At 36.8% G+C, this 20,146-nt stretch overlaps 1 protein-coding gene across 1 annotated transcript in view; it reads left to right on the plus strand.

Annotated features, from left to right (window-relative positions):
* Positions 1 to 239: 239 nt before the first annotated feature.
* The window catches only part of LOC148358475 (calsyntenin-2-like), a 330,974-nt gene continuing 311,067 nt past the window's right edge, over positions 240 to 20,146 (plus strand). The window contains exon 1 of the mRNA XM_088345299.1: positions 240 to 500. Coding sequence (XP_088201425.1) covers positions 437 to 500 — 64 coding nt within the window. The 5' untranslated portion in view covers positions 240 to 436. The remainder of the gene's footprint in view (positions 501 to 20,146) is intronic.

Below are 20,146 nucleotides of genomic sequence, written 5' to 3' on the forward strand. Positions count from 1 at the left end.
AGAAGTTGGGTAGGATTACAGAGTAAATAAATAAATAAAAGCAGGTCGAGCTGCTTTGGCATTTTCTTGGCAATCGCAAAAAGCAATAAACAGCAAAACCGAATTGTGTATCGTCGCTCGTAAATTCATGCGTGTGCGTGCAGTTGAGGATGGTGGGAGGGCTTGTGCAAGGAGAAATGTGGGTGGGGGTGTGACTCTCTCTCCTTCTTGCTCTCCCTCCTCCCAGAAACGTGAGAACAGGTCTAGTCCTGGGCTACCGCCGGCTTCTAGTCCCCTTTCTGCAGAACGCTATATCCATCGCTCCCTTTTGCAGCGACGCGCCTTGTCCCGCATCCGGTCAGCGACGGGAGGAGTCGGGGCTGAACAACAGCAAGAGTCCTCTAAAAGGAAAGGAGATAAAGAGTGATAAAAATCAAAAGGAAAAGAAGAAGAGAAGATGCTGACAGCAGCCGGTGTGCTGGCTGTGCTCGCTTTGGGCTTGAGCGCAGCTCACTCCAAAGGTAGGAAATACTATTTAGTACTTCAACTGTCAGCACTGCGTGTGAAGGACAACATCAGTGGGTGGAGGGTAGCTAAAACCAGCAAACACGATGCTTAATTTCCATCTGATGTAGTTTATTCATGAATGCCACTCTTGTTTTGGGGATTTAATATCACTCCTTGTTAAGATAGAACCAAAGCAGACTCTGCAACATTGCACACACCTTCCCATAATGATGAATACACTTTCTTGATTCATTAACCATGCTCATATATAATAGAGTAGCCAAAGTATTTATCAGTGTTAAACACACTTTTTTAACCTTCAAAGAAAATCCAAGTTTGGGTGTGTGTGTTTTATATTACCATATTTGTGCAATGTATGACCAGTCGGAAGTAATGATGACATGATCGCAAATCAGTGTGTGCAACAGGAATCAAGCCCAGGTCACATCAGTGACGGCAAACAATGCTAACCACACCAGTGATCTCATTATCAAACCATATGTATTCACGGCACCGGCAGCAAATGTTAAGGAATGGAGAAGCCAGAAGGTCATCCTGAAAGCATATATGGCAACCTTTTAACATTAAAAAGTGGTAGATTTTATTGCGCGGTCTATTTTTATATTAGAAAACAAACGAAAAAACGTGTGCTTTTTCAAAAAGGGTAAGTAGCAAATTTAAAAAAAACAGAAATGAAGCAGCCGTAGACTAGAATACTAGTCTCGAGTCAAGGTTTTTGCTTTTGTTGTTAACATTTTAAACAGCGGTCGCAGTAGTCTAATGCATAAAGCAATAGTGTTAGCAGGAATGCACCCTGATCATTACTAGTGTGGTAGCCAACGTATTTATCGGAGTTAATTCAAACATTTTACCTATAAAATAACTCAAAGTTTTGGTGCCCGTTAACTATGAACGGTTTTACCGTATTTGTCAAACTAATGATTGAGCAGTCGGAAATATCACTGACCACACTTGCAAAACATAGGATGCAACAAGAATTGAACCAAGATCGCAGAAGTGATGACATCAAGTTACAACCACTAAGTGAAAAGGCTTTCAAGTTTATCTCAATTTCACACTTTTTATTCACAGTACCAGAGAAGAATGTTGGACAACGGAGAAAAGGAAAACAGAAAGTCGTCCTAAAATATTTAAATAAACACAGAAATAGCACAACGAGGGAAACAACTCTTTGGCTTATTTGATGATGAATCAGACTTTGATTAAATATATACATTGCATATGTTTTTGTTGGTCTTGTGTTCATAGTAAACATGGTCAATAAATAATTTTAACCATGGAAGCACACATTCAACGTTTTTTTACTAACAATGCTTAGTTTCTGCTGGGAAAAAGCGAAACATTTTATACAGATTTCTAATCCAAAATTAGTTGTGTACGTTATGCATGGATAAATATTCAAGAAACTGGGAGCTATTTTTAATGTTTTAACATTCAAACCATGTGAAATTGGGTCAGTATGATACTGGGTTTTGTAATTTAAATGAGCCAATCACATGCCAAGTAGAGCGTCATAATCCGTGTTTGGTAGTAAATGCAATTTGTAATTTCATAACAGATTGCTCAGGTGTATCATGTTGAGGGTACCAGGTTCTTAATACCACTTTAAGGTGTTATTTTTGTTTAATAGGATCAGAAGAGTAGTTTGCCTGTAATGTGTTTGATACAGTCAATTTTGTGGACTGTTGAGGAGGTGCTTTTTGTTTTTTGATCCGCAAAAACATATTTTAGTACAATATGGGCACAGCGTTTTTCAATATTTTTATATTCAAGATTTTCAATTTAATGTATGAATTACATTTAAAAAAAAATACTTTTTAGTAGTGTAAAATACCCCAAAAAAACACACACACTTGTGGAAATACGGTATATTCATATTTTGGGGAATATTTTCTTCAAAGATTAGAAATGAGTAAAATGATCATCCAACTGCTAACACAGATGTTTAAGTCTTATTTTTACAATTATTTATTTCATATTTTACTAGAAAAACCTGTTAAGCAGAGTAATCATGTAGTTGTCGGCCATACAAGATAATTCAGGATATTTATTGTTTTGAGAGCCCATTTTTATTTCATTATCTTTTTTTGTGCTTTTCTAGTGAAATAATAAAATATATTTAAAACATCTAATGTAGATGTTTGCAATGACTAAAATCAACTCTAATTCGTACAATATTTGAAGAACGCTTTTCAGTTTCTTTGAAGTTTTTTTTCCATTTTATGTACTTTTTAATATATATGTTATCTCTTGTAAGACCTAAATTTGAATTGAGTCTTCGATGCACATGATTATGGATATATTTTCTTATTTTAGGAATTCTCAATAAAATAAAAACATTAGTAAAATTATGGACTTAACGATGATCCATCCATACTTTTTCATATTTTACTGGAAACAAACCTAATAAAATACAATATCATGAGAAAAAGTTGCAAGGATAATATTTTACAATTAAGCTTTTTTATGTATTATCCTGTATTTCATTATTATGTGTTTTTCTAGTGAAACAATAAAATTCATAAAACATGTAATACACAGGTGTGAGCTGTTTGAGATATTTCTCTAAAATTAATGCAATTTAAAAAAATATATATTGAATTTAAGACAATGAGCTTTCTTAAAAATATATCATTCTTATTTTACTGAAAAATAATGTTTCAATACAAGTTAAAAGTTATAAAATGTAATAAAGAAAAAAATTCTGAAAAAACATCTTCCGCAAATTGGGTCAGGTAAGATTTTGTATTTCTTCATTTATTATGAAGCTTAGTCTTTGTGTTTGAACTCATACATTTGCATTCATTATACACTACACCGCTTCATAAACAAGTATCCTAAGCTGTATTTAATTACTTGAACGTGTCATTTTTTTGAGGTATTGCAATCTATTTCAGTGGTAATACAATTCTAGTGTGATTATGCTTCACAAGAATCATAGTTTTTTTCCTCTCCATGAAGCAGAAAGATTTACAGTGATACATTTTGGACTCATTAGATTTTTTTTTTGTGAGGGGTGGTTGCTGTCTGGCTACCAGCCTCCTTCAAAAAACAATCAGGCAAAACAAAGAGTAACGGAGATTATGTTCATGTTTGTGGTCCCAAAACCTCATTTCCACTCCAATTAAGTTAAGCAGCTATGTTTTTTTATGTATCAATCCAGATTGCTTTTAATTAAGTCAGCATCTGTCTTATGTACATAAATGAAACTTTGAGGAGATTTATCAGCACACTAATTCAATATACAGCTGTAATTAACTCATTAGAATTTCAAAACATGCGAGCAATACCCCAAGTCACATATATGCGATAATGACACCCAGATGTCATAAATATGAGCCTTGCTGTTGGCAGTCTCGCTTCATTGCTGAGCTAATTTTAGTTCTGCCGGCGTCCCCGATGCAGCAGGTCTGCTCAATTCTCTCCTGAGTTTGGCATTGCGCCGTGGGTAAATGTAGCAACAGGTTCTTTGTTAATCAGCTCCCTGCAGACAGAGTTTGGATTCGGCTCAGGAGAGTAACAAGGTGACACCTGTCAATTTGGTCCGGCTGTCTCGAGACGGCATGAATGTGTAAAGGTGTCACCTTTGGTGCCTTCTGACACGGGTAAGGACCTCTGTGTTGGCACTTTGCCAGTTGCAACGAAAACCAATACAAGCAGGCCAGACCTTGACCTAGCCTTTGCTTCAAGCTTTACCCTTGGGTCTATTGAGCAAGCAACCATTAATTCATTCGCATGTACTAGTTTCTCAATGGACCACTTTCGCTTGACGTCACACACATACCTGGAAGTAGACAGTCGGCCATACTGGTTTGGTCCCACAGACTCGGTTTGTTCTTATCACGGATATACACTAGTTTGGTTTGATGTTCAAATGGAAGAGTAATGTAAAGTTTTTTTTGTGTGTGTCTTTACCGTCTATTTCTCAGTAATTATAAAATAAAAAATGGATCCAATAGGGTGGGGTGCGCCGACACAGTGGTTCTTGGCTCTCCCATTCAGTGCTTTTTTTTGTTTACACAAAAGTTTGTCTTTGGACTCTCTCTACGCCACTTAACCTAACAGAATCTTGTAAATCTCGATAACAGACAACGATACCTCATCACTGACAAATTTTCGAATCCGCCGGGTGCTCCGAGGATTGTTATCAGGTCTGAAAAGTGACATAGGAGGCGTCAGGAGAGGAAGCAAAAGCTACAGCTTCTTGCACTAAAAGGAGAAGCCCTTCAATTTCGTTCTACTATTGTATAGTGGCAACAAAGACCATTCATTCATACTGTTACCTGGAGACTGTAGGCCAGAGTGAAAACCTCACTTGCAATACGGCCTTCGGTTATAGTGGACGTGCGCCATAAACCCTATGCAAAAAATATTGCATGGTTCCTTGTATGAAATTAGCTCAAAAGAAAGCCACAATTGTACATGAAAGCCTGACCGAAAAGATTGCACCCTTATCTGATCAATGGAGGGCTCCACATAGATAGAATGTAACCCCCGGTGATGGCCTGGGCACGCTAAAACACCTTGCCAATAATAGTCTGCCATTCGCCGGCTAAAACAAGTCCTGGAGATTGCGTTCTCAACCCTAACCCCTACACCACACGTTTTTTCTCGCGCATATTGATTTGGTTTGCACATCAGCGAACATTTCCGACATACAGTTAACTGAATGCTGAAGATTCTGATTCAAGATCTAAAACGAAACAAAAAATATTCTAATAAAAATTGAATTTTGCACAAAAAAGGGCCTCAACTCAAGATGGATGTCCTATGCAGGGTTTGTAATGCATTTTTTTTTATACCTTTTGCATGTTTCGGACAAATAATGGTAACTAGAAAGTGCCTGGAAGTTAAAAAAAGATTTAAAGACATCTAAGATGTGTAACTTATGCTAAGTTTTAGCCGATTAGCAATACTTTCCAAAACTGAAGCGATTTAATCGAAATAAACAATGAAACCTCTACTATTAAGAACAATACAGTGCAACAACAAGACTTTGAAAAACAATGTTCATTGTTTTCCATCGTTTCAATTTGTTTTTACCAGAATATAGTACTTAAAATTTACCACATATCAAAAAGGTAAAGAAAAATAAAACTTAAAAAATAACCAATTTGATATGGAAAATGGCAGCTCTTTTTGCATATTTCAAATTTTATGATTATTTTTTTAATTTACTGAGAATAGTTTTTAAAATGACCAACAAAATCTGGCATTTTATTCACTATTTTTCTTTCCCTTCCTTTTATTTATGCTGAACCTTTATTTAAAATGATTTACACTTATGTAAAAATGTATCTAAAAAAACTTGACTTTTAAAGGGACATTGTGTCTAATTTGGCGCCCCCTAGTGGTACAAATTTAATTAATTCAAAAAAAGACCGTTGATTTTAATAATAAGCAAATATTCATGAACTATAATATAATCATGCTTTTTTTTAAAATAGTCAATATAAAATTTGCATTTATTTTACTTGAGGCTCACCTAGAGGGAGTTGATATTATTGTCCGCAATCTTGCTTCTGAGGGTGCCCCCAAAAACCTTGATAAAGGCCAGGGAAAAATTAAGAAAATTCGTACTGTTTGATCACTTTGAGTCTGTATTTTTCATTATGCATTTTAGCTCACGTTTTTGGTTGCACTTACAGCGACTCGTCCCTTAAAGTTGACAGTTGTTATCATCATAATGTCTATGCCTGTTTTATGATTAAGGTGTGGTTTCCAATAAAATAAAGGAAGTGATAATCTCAATGACAGTTTATTCTTTTTAATAGGGAAGCTGACACTCAGTAATACGTCCTTGAGTGTTGTAAACTCGAGATGAAGCCAACTATTTATCAAGACTGACGTTTATCCCTTTCTCCATTCAAGGTTAAAAAAAAACGACAAACACACTTCTAAAAGGTGCGAACTCAAACTGCCTCGCAGTTTATGAAATTAAAACCAAAACGGTGCTTTCATGTCACATGCGTCGCCATTGTAGCGCTCGTATTTCCAGATAACTTTGAAGCGCCTCCGCTGCTGTCATTTGCTGTTTAGCCGACGTTTCGTTCCAGGGAAAGCTTGGACGTGCCACCTCTTTTAACCGCTGTCACCCTCCAGTCATCCTTTTAAAGTCAGAGCGTGTGTCGAAATGTGTGTGTATCCACTTAGCGTACGCTTAGGAGTTGTCAGCAATCAGGGCTTAAAGAGCTAACATACCATGCCGGGCATGTTTAGGTGTGTTTGGCGTGTGAAAGAGAATGACATATTGCAGCAGAAACATTGACAGCCACAGAGATGCAAGATGTCGCTAGAAACTTGTAAGTTTCCCCCGCAGATGGAATACAATGTAGTGTTTCCTATGCAATATTGTGAGACCCTTGTGGGTGGACAGTCTATTGGGACCTGGGGGTACGCTCTCCGAAAGGAAATTTTGTACAATAAGAGAAAAGATCGGGCCTAAAAAAATCCAGCCCAATCCAACCAGGCCTGATTGTTTTCAAGCCCGATCCAGCCCAAACCAAACCAAATAACTGGATTTGAGGGACAGATCCCAAAGCAAATCTCTAATGTCACATTTTAGTTTTGAGGACATGGGAGAAGGCAGGGGGATTTTACCCCACTCCACAATCCGAATTGCAGGTCAGGCTTAAGATCTTACCTTTATTTTTAAATTCAAATTCATCGATCTGTTTTGTTTTTAGAGCAATATCAAGAAGCTTGATCTATGATCAACGTGTTCCCTTGTAAACTATTGAATAGTAAATAGCGTATTTATAAAAGGCAATGACAAGTCACACCCACAAAGCATTGTAAACAAAGGGGTTTGATTGAAAAAATATCTGCTCGTTAACTAATAAGACTAAGGTAACTAGTGTTGTTCCGATGCCGTACTAACTCAAGGTATCGTATTGGCGAGTAAATAGATCAAATCACTGATGTGAGTTTTAAATTTAACTAACTGAAAAGCATCAATCCCTTGCAGTACATCAGTTCACTTATCGGAGTTTCTGCACTGCGGATTTTCGTTCTTCAGCAGACAACAAGCAGCAAATGCAATTACTAGGGCAGATGGCTGTTTGTGCGTGACTGTCTCTGTGTACAACTGTGATAGGCTGGTGTGGGCTGCCAATCAGACAAGACAGGTGGGTGGCACACGAGTCAGTGTGTCCACCATCCAAAACAGACTGCGGGGCATGACTACCGCTAGTATCTTAGCGGCTCGTTACATTTAAAAGAAATTCATCAATTAAACCGGACTCTGAGGAAAGTAAGGAAAGTGCAAAGAAATGCTAATCACCAGCGAGTGCTCCGTTGATTATCGAGTCCAAGAAGAGCCTAGGCGCAGGTCTGGCCTAATGTGGCTAGGCTACAACTCTTATAAGCTACCCTTGCCAAGCCAGTAGCTTGCCAAGCGACTAGCTTACCAACGCCAGATCCATGAAACAGATGACCTGAAGTTACAACTCGTGGGGATCCGTTACATTTGTGATGTCTGTATCACAATCATTAGACCTGGCTTAGTCCGAGGATCTTCTATGCTAGCTTGCATCTAGCCAGCCACTCTACATCACTTTCTTACTCTGAAAGGAAAAACCCTCTAATTTTGGTGTACTATTGTATAATGACAATACATTTCATTAATCTGTTATTCTGTGTTTTGTGTTTTTATTTAAAGTTTTCATTTGGTTGCAGTCATACATCTTATATATTGCTGATATCTGATAAAAAAGGAAATGTATCTACTTTTCTGCTTTTGACCAATGCATCGCTTTTTGTAACACAACCCCTGCAAAAAACAAGGGATTACTGTACTTGGTGATTTTTATTTTTTTTACAGGAGGTTTGTTAAAATCGCACAACTTATTAGCTACAGTTGGGGCCCATGCCCACCAAAGCGTTTTCTTGCTCTGAATGATTTTTTTTCATGCTTGCAATGGCAATACGACAAGGAGCTAGGCTGCCACGCTTGAAGCTAAACCTTTTTTCTAGTCACTAGGAGTTGAAAAATGTTCAACATGGGGAAAATGCAACGCTGTTCACATTTTACCCAGACATCTAATCACAGTACAGCGGAGGCAGGACAGAGTGTGAGATTTAGCACTTAGGGAGGGGCCGACTCGCCAAGATTCCCTGTACACAAGTACATAGCCCAAACATACCATGGCGTTTGTGATCATTTATAGAATGAGAAATCCAAAAGTTGTTCTCATCAACTTGGCATGTTTGTACATTTAAATACATTTGTAATTTTTTTGAAAAAAATAATAAAAAAAATGAGACTTTGACAGGACCAATTAAGCCCTGGCCAGTACAAATCTGATGTATTGTAAACACTAATGATCGACCGATACGTTTTTTTAGGGCAGATACCGATTTTTAGTATTAAGAGGAGGCCGATATTTGGAGCCAATATCCTTTGGCTCTAAAGGCTTAAAAATTGGCGGGATTTTTTTTTAATAATGCAAAAAGACACAAAGAGTATCTGTTCTAAATGCAAATAAGAGACTTTAAGAGTTCTGAAACCTTTTGCTGTAAAAGAAAAATAGAATTTCAACACAACTAACAAAACTAATATGTGTGGTCTTCCTCTGTGCTAAGGGTTAAAACCACGCAACACACTATGTTTGAAGTGTCTTACTTTGTAAACATTAGAAATATTGTAAGATTTTAAGTTTAATTCGAACATTTGCTTACACTGGGAAAACCAGGGTCCCATTCACAATCGTTCTCTGGTTACAGTGATCAGTAAACAACTACGTACAATGAATATGCTTTACAATACTAGAGTACACTATAAACATGCTATATAAAGCTTACTTTTGTACACCTAGCCGTGGTCGTAAATATTTTAGCGTTTACCTAAATTGGGTAGGCTCCGGTGTTGGTGAGGTTCGCAGGAATATACAGTATATTCTAATACAGTCCTTATATAGACAATGATATATTATTTTTTGTTTTAATCACGTTTATCAATATTTCTTAATAAACACAGTATACAGACTACAATCGCGACACTCATTCCATCGGAATGGCACTGCTGAGAAGCATAGGAAAATTGGAGTTGACGTTCATGTGAGGGGAGTGAGACACCCGTTTTGTCTGCTTCCGTGTTTGCAAAATATGTATGTTGACATTTTCTCGATAATTCAAGAGTAGCCGTATGGAACACAACCAGCAAAGGGGACGGTGAAAAAAAAAAAAAAAAGAAATGCGAATGTGAAAAACTTTCGCGACAGACCTAACTCTCGCTCCAGTCTGTCACTGCCATCAGTGCGTAGTAGGCTTCCTGCTTCAGTGGCTCCGCCCCCGGTCGCTCAACCAACCAGAAGGTGCGAGGTGGTTAGCATCCAGGGCAGAAGAAAATAGTTAGGGTGTTGCTCGGTGCTTTATAATCGACTTTATAGGCTAAATATATGCCGATACCTGTCACAAACCCAAATATCAGTGCTGATAATTTGCCCGCCTGATAATCAGTCTAAACACTGCAGTGTGGGAGGCTAGGGTGCCCTTACCAGGAGCTACACATGTCGCCACTCAATCTCAGGAAACATCAACCAGCGGAGTACAATGATGCTCGGATTCCTGCCAAAACTCCTTATAATTCCCGCAATATAAACTCTGAATTTAGATAGCTCATTATGGTCACTTTGTATTTTATTTCAGTTTCACACTGCTTTTCTTTGTTAGTGAAACCTTTTTTTACTGCCTAATTATGCCCATTAAAATTATGGCAGTATGCGAAAGAAAAGGCAGATCTAAATGTAGGTTTCCACTTGATGAGTATTCTTTTTGTAATTTTGGACACCTGCAAAGGAGATTGCATAGGATGACTATTATACCTCACTGTTTGTTCTTTGACTATTATAGACTGTTTACATCACATGTGTCAAATTTGGGGGCCAAATGCAGCCTGCCACATTTCATGTGGCCTGTGATAGCTTAAACGTCTCAGTGTCTTGAAACAAGTTGAAAAATGATTCGACTAAAAACAAAATTTCCCACAATGCCTTTCGACTACAATACCCACGAAGTGACTGCCCAGCGTCACTACACTGCAGTGTTTCCATTGCAATGCCAATGAGGCTGGATGAGAGAGACATTTTCCCCGAAAATATTTGACAACATTTTGTTACTAGTGTTCATAACATAATATGAGTAGCAACATTTTTTTTGTATGCAACTTTAATCTGCGTGACTTAAAAATCAATAAATAACTAGCTAAGTTAATTAACTAAGTTATTTTATATGAAGGAGTACTCAAATTTATTTTAACTGTCAATTAATTACATTCAGTTCCATTTCTGACTTACATAATGCCCATTTGAAGACAGCCATTTTAACCTATATGGTCCTCGGTGAAAATGAGTTGGTCACTGTGAAAACCAGTGGTGTCATTCGCAAATATTGTTGATTTCCACTCTCTTTAGGCATATTTGCCTTTGTAACCTTGGACATTTAATCAAAAAAACGTAAGGGCTAAGGGTAAAAGTCTCTTACAACATAGGAGCTTTTGGAATTTGTCAGCCAATATTCTGTTCTGATTGCGAGTTAAAAATCAATTGATGTCTTCTCACTTTTTTGATGCTCTTACTAACTATAAACTTATCACAACTTTGTGTTGATGTCAAGGATTATCAGTTTGAATACCAAAATCTGGTTTTCTATATACTGTATGTGTTGTGTTAGTGCAGCATAATGAAAGGGGTCAAGTATAAGAACCATGCCACATTTATCTCTACTTCTTGGCAAGACAACATGCGTTACAAGCTATAAATCCTCCACCGTGGCTTTGAAAAAAGATGTGGGCCACATCCAAGCTGGTCCATTACAGTCAAGCGGGCGATGTGGAGCAACATCACATATTTGGATTTATGCCACTTTTGTGCCAAAGCCAATTTTATGTGGAGTTTGAGACCAGTTCAACTACTGCTCTGTACGAAAAGAGTTCAAACGTGATTGTTCAAACATATTTTCTGTCCAGGAGATGCAGACTTTTTTCATTTGGGTAGTTTTGACCAGTGGCACCCAGTCGGGGGAGGCAGGTGAGGCATAGCCTTATGTAAATATTGAATTAAGATAATAGTACAACAGCCATGTCCAAAGACCAGCCCGCAGGCCGGTTACGGCCTCTGATCGTATTTTTATCGACCCGCAGCCTCGGTCAGAAAATTAATAATATATGGCCCACCAGTAATGTTGACCGCGGTATATAATAAATTTGTAACAAAAAAAAAATCACCATTCAACCAGATAATGGCAGTAGCTTTTTGGCAACATTGCCCTCGGCTTTCTATAAGAATTTTAGCCCACGCATTTTCTGACATGGCGACTGTAAATAAAAAAGGAAAGTTGACTCTGAGGCCCACCGCTTCCAGGACAAATCCAAAACAAAATTGTCTGCCAGATTTACAAAGAGACTGGCTGGTTTCAAAGAACAATAATAGGAAAAGGCACATCTAAACAAAACATGCGGACTACAAAAAGCTAAATAGAAACAAACGCTGCGTAAAGGTGAAGCAACTGGAAGCTGTTTGAACGGTACATCAGCCTTTTTTCACGAGACCCTGCGGTTCAAATAAATGCTACAAAGGCAAGCTACAAGGTCGCAACGCTGATCGCCAAGCACAGGAAACTTTCCGCAGAGGGTGATTTTAATAAAAACGGTTGAAATAATGTCAAGTAGAACCTCACATATTTTTTTCTTACCAAATCTGGCCCGCTAAAAAATTTGGACACCCCTGTATTCGAGGATTATAATTATTCAGTGTTAAAGTGTTTTTCTCTCTTCGGATGTTTTCATTTCAAAATGGTGAACTTTCAAATTATATTCTGAATATTAGCAATGCAATCATTATGTAACATTACTGTGCAGAGAATCTGCACATGCAGAATAAACTATGCAATTCTCTTGACTCACGGCAGAGGATGATAGTGACACCAAGGATTCTGATTTAGCACATACCTCAGCCCACAAAAAGAGAATTGGTCATATTTTTATTACGCTAACATACAATCACAGTATATCTGGTTTTTGCTGTTGGAAGTACCGCTACATTTCAGGACTTCTTTAAGAGCTCCTTTTGCTTTCTTTTTTGTTTAATGCAATCTTTAATTTTTACCTAAAAGGTCAAAGCCAGCTGATTCATGGCCAACATTCCAACAGTTTCTAAGGACTGTTTTTCAGTGCCTGTTACATATTTAATTTCAAGTTTTCTCTGAAGCAACTCAAATTTAAATTTCAAACTCAAGGATAAACACTTTCTTTACATAACTTTGAATATTCAGTTTTATGTTGAAAAACGACATAACAGTAAGAACTGTCTCCTTGTTTTACTAGTTTTATCCATTTATTATTTATACTCAATGATAAAATAAGACTTAAATCTCCATCATTAGTATGTAAAGGTAGTAAATATCAACTATATATTAAAAAAAATATTAAATGTTAATTAGAATCCTTTATATCCTTTATATGGAAGTTCCTTAAACAATCTATGTTCAATGTTAAGACACTTTATGATGACAAGCCACTGTACAAAGTTTTAACCCGAAACAAACATTTGACCCAGAAGCGTTAGCAAAGACTGTAGAGCAATTTGATTTGGTGACCAGTAGGGCTAAGCTATACACAGTGCGCGATAACTTTTTCCTTTGCACAGCGCCGTCTGCACTGAAGGTAATAACGTTGATATCTTCGATTGCAGCATTTTGTGACATTTTTTATAAAATAACTTTGCTTGCACCTTGTTTCTAGGACAAAAAATGAGCCTCAACACTGTGGGAGGGAGACAAATTTTATATGGGATTTGGAAATGGGACACAGGCTCTGGCATATTTATTATTTCATGGATCTTATCAGATCATCTAACGTCACACAGTGAAGTAAGATTTAGCTTTTATCTGGGGAGCAAGTTGGGCGGTTTTGTTGTATCTTGTCCTAAAATCTATGGTTTGGCTTTTTCCCTCCCAAAAATTATATATATATATATATATATATATATATATATATATATATATATATATATATATATATATATATATATAAATATATTAACATATTTGCTTTTATATACAATAAGTAATTTTGATAACTGCTAGAGAAAAAGAGTATACCCAGAGTTTCTTTATTTTTATATGTTAAGGCAACTATTAATTAGATTTGATTATTTTGTGTTATTTATTTATTGCTGTTTTGATTGACGAATGATTCTGGCCTGGTAGAAAAATACATTTTATGTTTTGCAGGGGTTCTGTCCCCCATTATCTGCGATAACCGAGGGTTTACTGTAGTAGTAGTAGTAGTAGTATGATTACTTTAAATGTAACATTTTAATTTGTGAGTAACCATCCATCCATTATCTGCACCGCTTATCCTCAGTAGGGTTGTGGGGGTGCTGGAACCCATCACAACTATCTTCGGGCAGTGGGCTGGGGACACCCTGAACTAGTTGCCAGCCAATCACAGGGCACACAGAGACGGATAACTCACTCGCTCATTATGACCTAGGGACAATTTGCACCGGCCAATTAACCTAATATGCATGATTTTGGAATGTGGGAGGAAACCGGATTGCCAAACTCCACACAGGAGGTTCAATCTCATGACCATAGAACCGTGCCGCATATCTGGTGGTTTACACTATCTATCTTGTAAATATTTTTCGTTATTTAACTTGACATTCTTTTATATTTTTTCACTTTTAAGTCTTATTTTGGGCAGCACGGCGGCGCAGTGGTTAGCGCATGTGCGGCACATTTCAAGTCATGGGAACCTCCTGGGTGGGTTCAAATCCAGCTCCAGACTTCCTGTGCGGAGTTTTTATGTGCTCCCCGTGCTTGCGTGGGTTTCCTCCGGGCACTCCAGTTTCCTCCCACATTCCAAAACCATGCATTTCAGGTGAATTGGCCGGTCCAAATTGTCCCTAGGTGTGAATGAGCGAGTGAGTTGTCTGTCCCCGTGTGCTCTGCGATTGGCTGGCAACCAGTTCAGGGTGTCCCCTGCCCACTGCCCGATGATTGGTGGGATGGGCTCCAGCACCCCCTCGACCCTACTGAGGATAAGCGGTGCAGCTAGCTAATGAGATGAGATGAGATGAAGTCTTATTTTTACATGTTTATCCTGGAGTGCCAAACTTTGTCCACCGTGTTGTTAATAATGACAATAAAAGACAATAATAATAATACTAATACAAAAATAATAAAATATCATTGACTGTTTTAAAGCAAAGTAACAGATCATTTTTCATTTAACTATTAAAGATTATTTCAAATAATAATGACAGTCGGGGCTCTAGAGTATATAAATAAATATTTTCTATACTGTCTAAATGACAAAACCCGAAAATGCTGAATCGTTTTTTGTTTTTCATCATCGTCATAATCACTCCCTTCCACAAACCGCATTTAAAATCATTATTAACAAAACACGTTTAGACTCACAGTTAACCAATACAATTTAGAAAAGCGGCTATTAACTCAAATTGATTTCCTGGAATAAATGGCGCTCCATATACAACAGTTATTGCTTGGTGGAAAAGCCTGTTCAGTGATTTTGAATTTATTATGCTTATGGAAATCTACCTAAGTTTTTAGTATTGGTGCGCAATACTGAAAATTCTGGTAACTATTTGATCCAAGTAAAAACAGGGTAGTATCAATCAATAGGATCTTATACATTTTTCTTGGAAATATGAACATTAAACAATTCGAACCCTTCTCCCTCGAGTTAGCTTATGATTAAGATAAAAACAGCACAAAGTATTCAGGCACTTCAATTATTTTCTTTTTTATCAAATGCAAACGTTAAATGGACAGTGTGTGTCATTTAGCACATTCTACTGGTAAACAAAACTTCGTTTGTTAAAAAAAAACTATTAATTTAAATTATAAGCTAAAATAGATGAACTGTTATTAAATACCAGTAGGCTGAGAAATGTACATTTTTTTCAAATTAATATAAATAGTTTTATTACTATAACTGCCTCTTCAACCTGCTGCACTACAGAGTTTCAGAGCCAGAACAGCAGCCTCAAAGACAGCTTTTTCCATAAGACTGTCAGGATCCTGAACTCTCTCCATGCTCTGTCCCCTACCACCACTTCTGCCAAATATATACAAAACGGTTCTATTCAGATTCTATTCCAAACGGTTCAATTTATATATATTTTTTGGACCCTTCTATTTGACATTTGTACTGTATTACGCCTTATTTATTAAAGACAACTTCAACTGTGCTTTTATATTGTTCATAGTTAATATTTGAGGCTTTTATAAAAGTTGAAGTTTGAGTTTCAGTAAAAAAGTCAAGAGGGTCAAACCCCAAAAAATCCGCAGTCTAACGTAATACAAATACCGTACAACAATATTAACAAACAACTAAAAAATATCACAACATTTTGAAAATAAAGTCAGCTGTGAAAATAAAGTGTAAACACAATTGATCCAATTTAAAGTTTATAATGTTTGTATATATTTCAATTCACTTACAGCATTATTGCGGATCCCAGGAGAATAGTGTTGATCGGATTGAAGCACTTGGTCAGTATCGATAATATCGATATTTGGATTGATCACCCAGTCTTAGCTTCTGGATGATGGCCAAAAAGTTTTTTTCCAGTTACCTGGGCAACAGTCAGGTTAATTGAAGAGCATTATCACATTGTCGCTGGAAAGGAATTCAAAATTGAGAGGCAGAAAAATAAAGTGCATAATTTTCCTTCTTCCCGTAAAGGGTTGGGGAACCCATATTATATTCTACCACCGACAATTTCCTCCCTATTACCTCTGAGATTTGTATTTTTTTGGTTTCTTATTTTTTGTTTTTTTTTGTTTTATTGTCATCGCAGGTTTCTTTGCAAAGGCGTGACTGCATGTGCAAGCACATTGTTCAGTTGCTAGTCTTGAGCACGCCGCACAAAGAGTGGGTGTCGCTTCATCAGAGTTTCCTTTTGCCCAAACTTGGCGGACGATTTTCATTCAGACAGCCAACACTAAGCGATTCTCACCGCAATTAGGGAGAGAAATAGGTTGAGACACCCACACTTTGCTGGACTCACCTATGCACATCTTAAAATGTAAAAGTACAGTGATCCCTTGGTTATCGTGGGCAATGGGGACCAGAAACCCCCGTGAAAAGTGATTATCCGCTAAGTAGAGTCGCACATTCTTAAAGGCCCCCTAGGGAAAACACTCACCTCGACTAAGAGTAGACGACTACGAAAATAATGATAGATCTATGGATAAAAACTCAGGATTCAGGAAAGCAGTTGAATGAATGCTCTTTAATGTCATACAAATGTGCAACAAAATTGGAAGGCTTCTCCTTTCTGTGAAAGAATACAATGTAGAGAGCGGCTGGCTAGCTGCACGCTGACATTGGGTATTCTCAAATTGAGCCAGGTCTCCGTGATGATTGAATTAAAACGGTCTCGAATGTAGCCGTTTCCCACAAGTTGTAACGCCAGGTAATCTGTTTAATGGATAATGGATCTGATGTTTGTGAGATACAAGCTCCACAAGGGTAGCATGTGAGAGTTGTAACGTAGTTTAGCGATAAGATTTGGCCGTACATATAGCCTCGTTATTGCCTTCTCTCGCGCCGCTGCCTCAGTCTCTTCCCCGATAACAATCCACGAAGTACCCCTGGTGATCATCATTTATTTGCATTTTCTTACTTTGTTCCGAGTCCGATCTAATTTATTAATTTTGCTTTCAATTTACCGAGCCATTAAAAGCTAGTGTTCGCCGTGCTTGGCAGTTTGTCTTCGTGGACACATTGACTTATGCGCCTGCCCCGCTGTTTGACTGACAGCATACACCAGCCTATCACAGTCTGGCAAACAGGCAGTCACACTAACCCAACACACAAAGCCCACTCCAACCTACCCCCATGGTAGCATTTCCTGTGCGCTTTCAGCTGAATACAATGCACGTTTATCAATGACAATAAAGCCAATTTAATTCAAAATCCGCAGTAAACGAGCAATAACCGAAGCAGCGAGCAGTCTCTGTACTGTATTTTCCAGACTATAAGGCGCACCTAAAACCCCAAATTCACCAGAAATCTGAAAGTAGCTTTTAATACGGTGCACCTGATATACAAGAAAATACGGTGGATAGATTTGGATTTGCATAGTTACCATTAAATTATACAGCATAACGTAACTGTTTTGCCTTTGAGAAGAGATTTAGAATAGTTTTCAAGTGCCCTCTTGTGGTTATTGCAAATCCACTTTTTCTTGTTACTTTCGACAATAATCGTCCATAAACATGAAACATATTGTGATTACCTGAATAAAGGTTTTTGTTTATGGTAACGACTGTATCTGTATAGCCAGTTAGCTAACGCAGCTATTTTTTACTTTGTTTTTAGTTTCACGGCAACTTTATTAGGGTAATGGTTAATACCATTGGCCTAAAAGTAAAAAAGCCTGCTTTTTCATTCGACTAGCTGTCTAGCTGGCGAAAAAAGGGAATAGTTTGGTGTGAAGAAAGCACCAAAACATTTATGAAGGAATTTAGTAATTATAGTGGTGCAACCAGATATAATCATGTGAATTTATGTTTTATACAATATATGATTTTGATATAGATATATTTTAATGCAACCCTGTGTTACTGTCGTCTTAATTCCATGAGCTTTTTAGTCCAGTGTGCCTTATATGTAAAAAATAAATCCCAAATGAAAATTTTTGGGGAGGTCCGCCTCATAGTGCAGAAAGTTCGGTAAATAATATGTTATCAGGCTTTAATTGCACCATTAACAAGTATGTTATAGGGGGAAAAAAGCCAATCACAGTATTTTTCTCTAGATCAGGGGTAGGCAAACTATAGTCTGTGGACCACATGCAACCCATCAAGGGTTTTAATCTGGCTAGCCAAATTTTAAAATATTAATGTGTATGAAATAGTTAAAAAAGGACTATTAAGAAACAGTTTTTTGGGTACCTCTCTTGTCCCCAGTGTCCGACATTCAAAAAGCTGGAATTTTCTTTGGCTCTTTTTTTAATCAGGTATCTATTCAATCTATCAAGATATTCTTTAAATATACAGTATAAAAAAAAAATACTTCTCATTTTCTTACCTAGTCTTTTTAAGGTTTTTGGGTACCCACAGCAGCACACATTATGTAAAATAAATGCAAATATGTCGACCTACAAATATTTAAAATAATATACACGTCTATGTGAGAGTTCATGTATCATGCTTAATATTTAAATGAATATTGCTTTTATATAATGGGTGGATCTTTTTTTTTACCACTTGGAGGTGGTGAATAATCCATTCTCCCTTTATGTTATGGTTGCCATACCCTTTTGATTATCCAGTAAAATCCAATATGACATTACGATTGATAATTGTTAATCTTATTTTATAATAATTTGTAATTATTGTGAAGTACAACATTTTCAATCTCTTTGTTTGCTGTAGCAACAGTTACAGTTATTTGACTTTAGTTAGCCTTCAATAGCAAACAATATTTAAAAAACGAGTGAAAAGTGTTCAAAAAGTAATATTTCGAGTATCGTCACAAAACAGCTATGCACACTATATACTGTATATTTGAGACAAAATTCAACAAAACTGCACAACCCTCTCTCCAGACAAAAGTCTATTCTTCAGCACATATATCTATATATGTATATATATATATATATATATATATGTATATATATATATATATATATATGTATATCTATATCTATATATATATATGTATATATATATCTATATATCTATATATCTATATATCTATATATATATATATATATATATATATATATATATATATATATATGTATATATGTATATATGTGTGATATTTGATAATTAGATACAATCTATGACATAATATTGCCAGACACTGTGTCTCATATAAATTCACAACTTAAAATTGTCTCCCTGCCGCAGCTCACTGTCACTTTTGTCATAAATGATTTCAAGGTGCAAGCAAAGTTCGTTTGTAAAAACATTCCAGAATTCAGCAAACGTGGATCATGATATATTTACCTTTGGCGCAGAGCGTGAGACAGGAGGGAGTGCGTGCTCTCTTTGCATGGCTCCATCCATCTCTACTGCTCAACCAATCAAATTGCTCTAGGTGCCTTGTTAGAGCTTCTGGTTAATTAAAAATAGTTATGTGGCTTTTCATCATAACGTGTCCCAATAATTTTAAATGAGGTTCCGTATAGAGGATTCCTTAGCAATGTATAACCAAGATAAGTATTTTTGGTGTGACATCTTGACTGTAAACTGTAGTGAAAATGTGCCCTACGTATCCTGGACAGTACCAGTACATGACCCAGCATTTGTTCGGTTTTACCTGTACTACAAAAAGCTTCGTCATAGCATTTGAGACCACATAAAGAAAAATTGCTTTGAATCAATTTTGGCTCCGAGCCATACCTACCCAAGAAAAGAGAAATATACAGCTCGCCAGCCATAGGTACTCGACCCCTGCATTAAACTAAAAATATCTTATTTAGTCACGATGATTTTGTAGCTTATCAGTGTCTGTACTTCTGGAAGTCATCCAGCAAGTAAGCAGATGCTTGACTCGTTGACATAGCAGATTTCAAATAATGATTTATTAGCAAGTAAGGCTTCTTTATGAATGAGATAGGAAAGTAAAATTGAGTCTCAGAAACTGATTAGA

This window comes from Urocampus carinirostris, chromosome 10 (assembly GCF_059441175.1).
Source record: "Urocampus carinirostris isolate Australia breed hairy pipefish chromosome 10, RoL_Ucar_1.0, whole genome shotgun sequence".
NCBI classification, from domain to species: Eukaryota; Metazoa; Chordata; class Actinopteri; order Syngnathiformes; family Syngnathidae; genus Urocampus; species Urocampus carinirostris.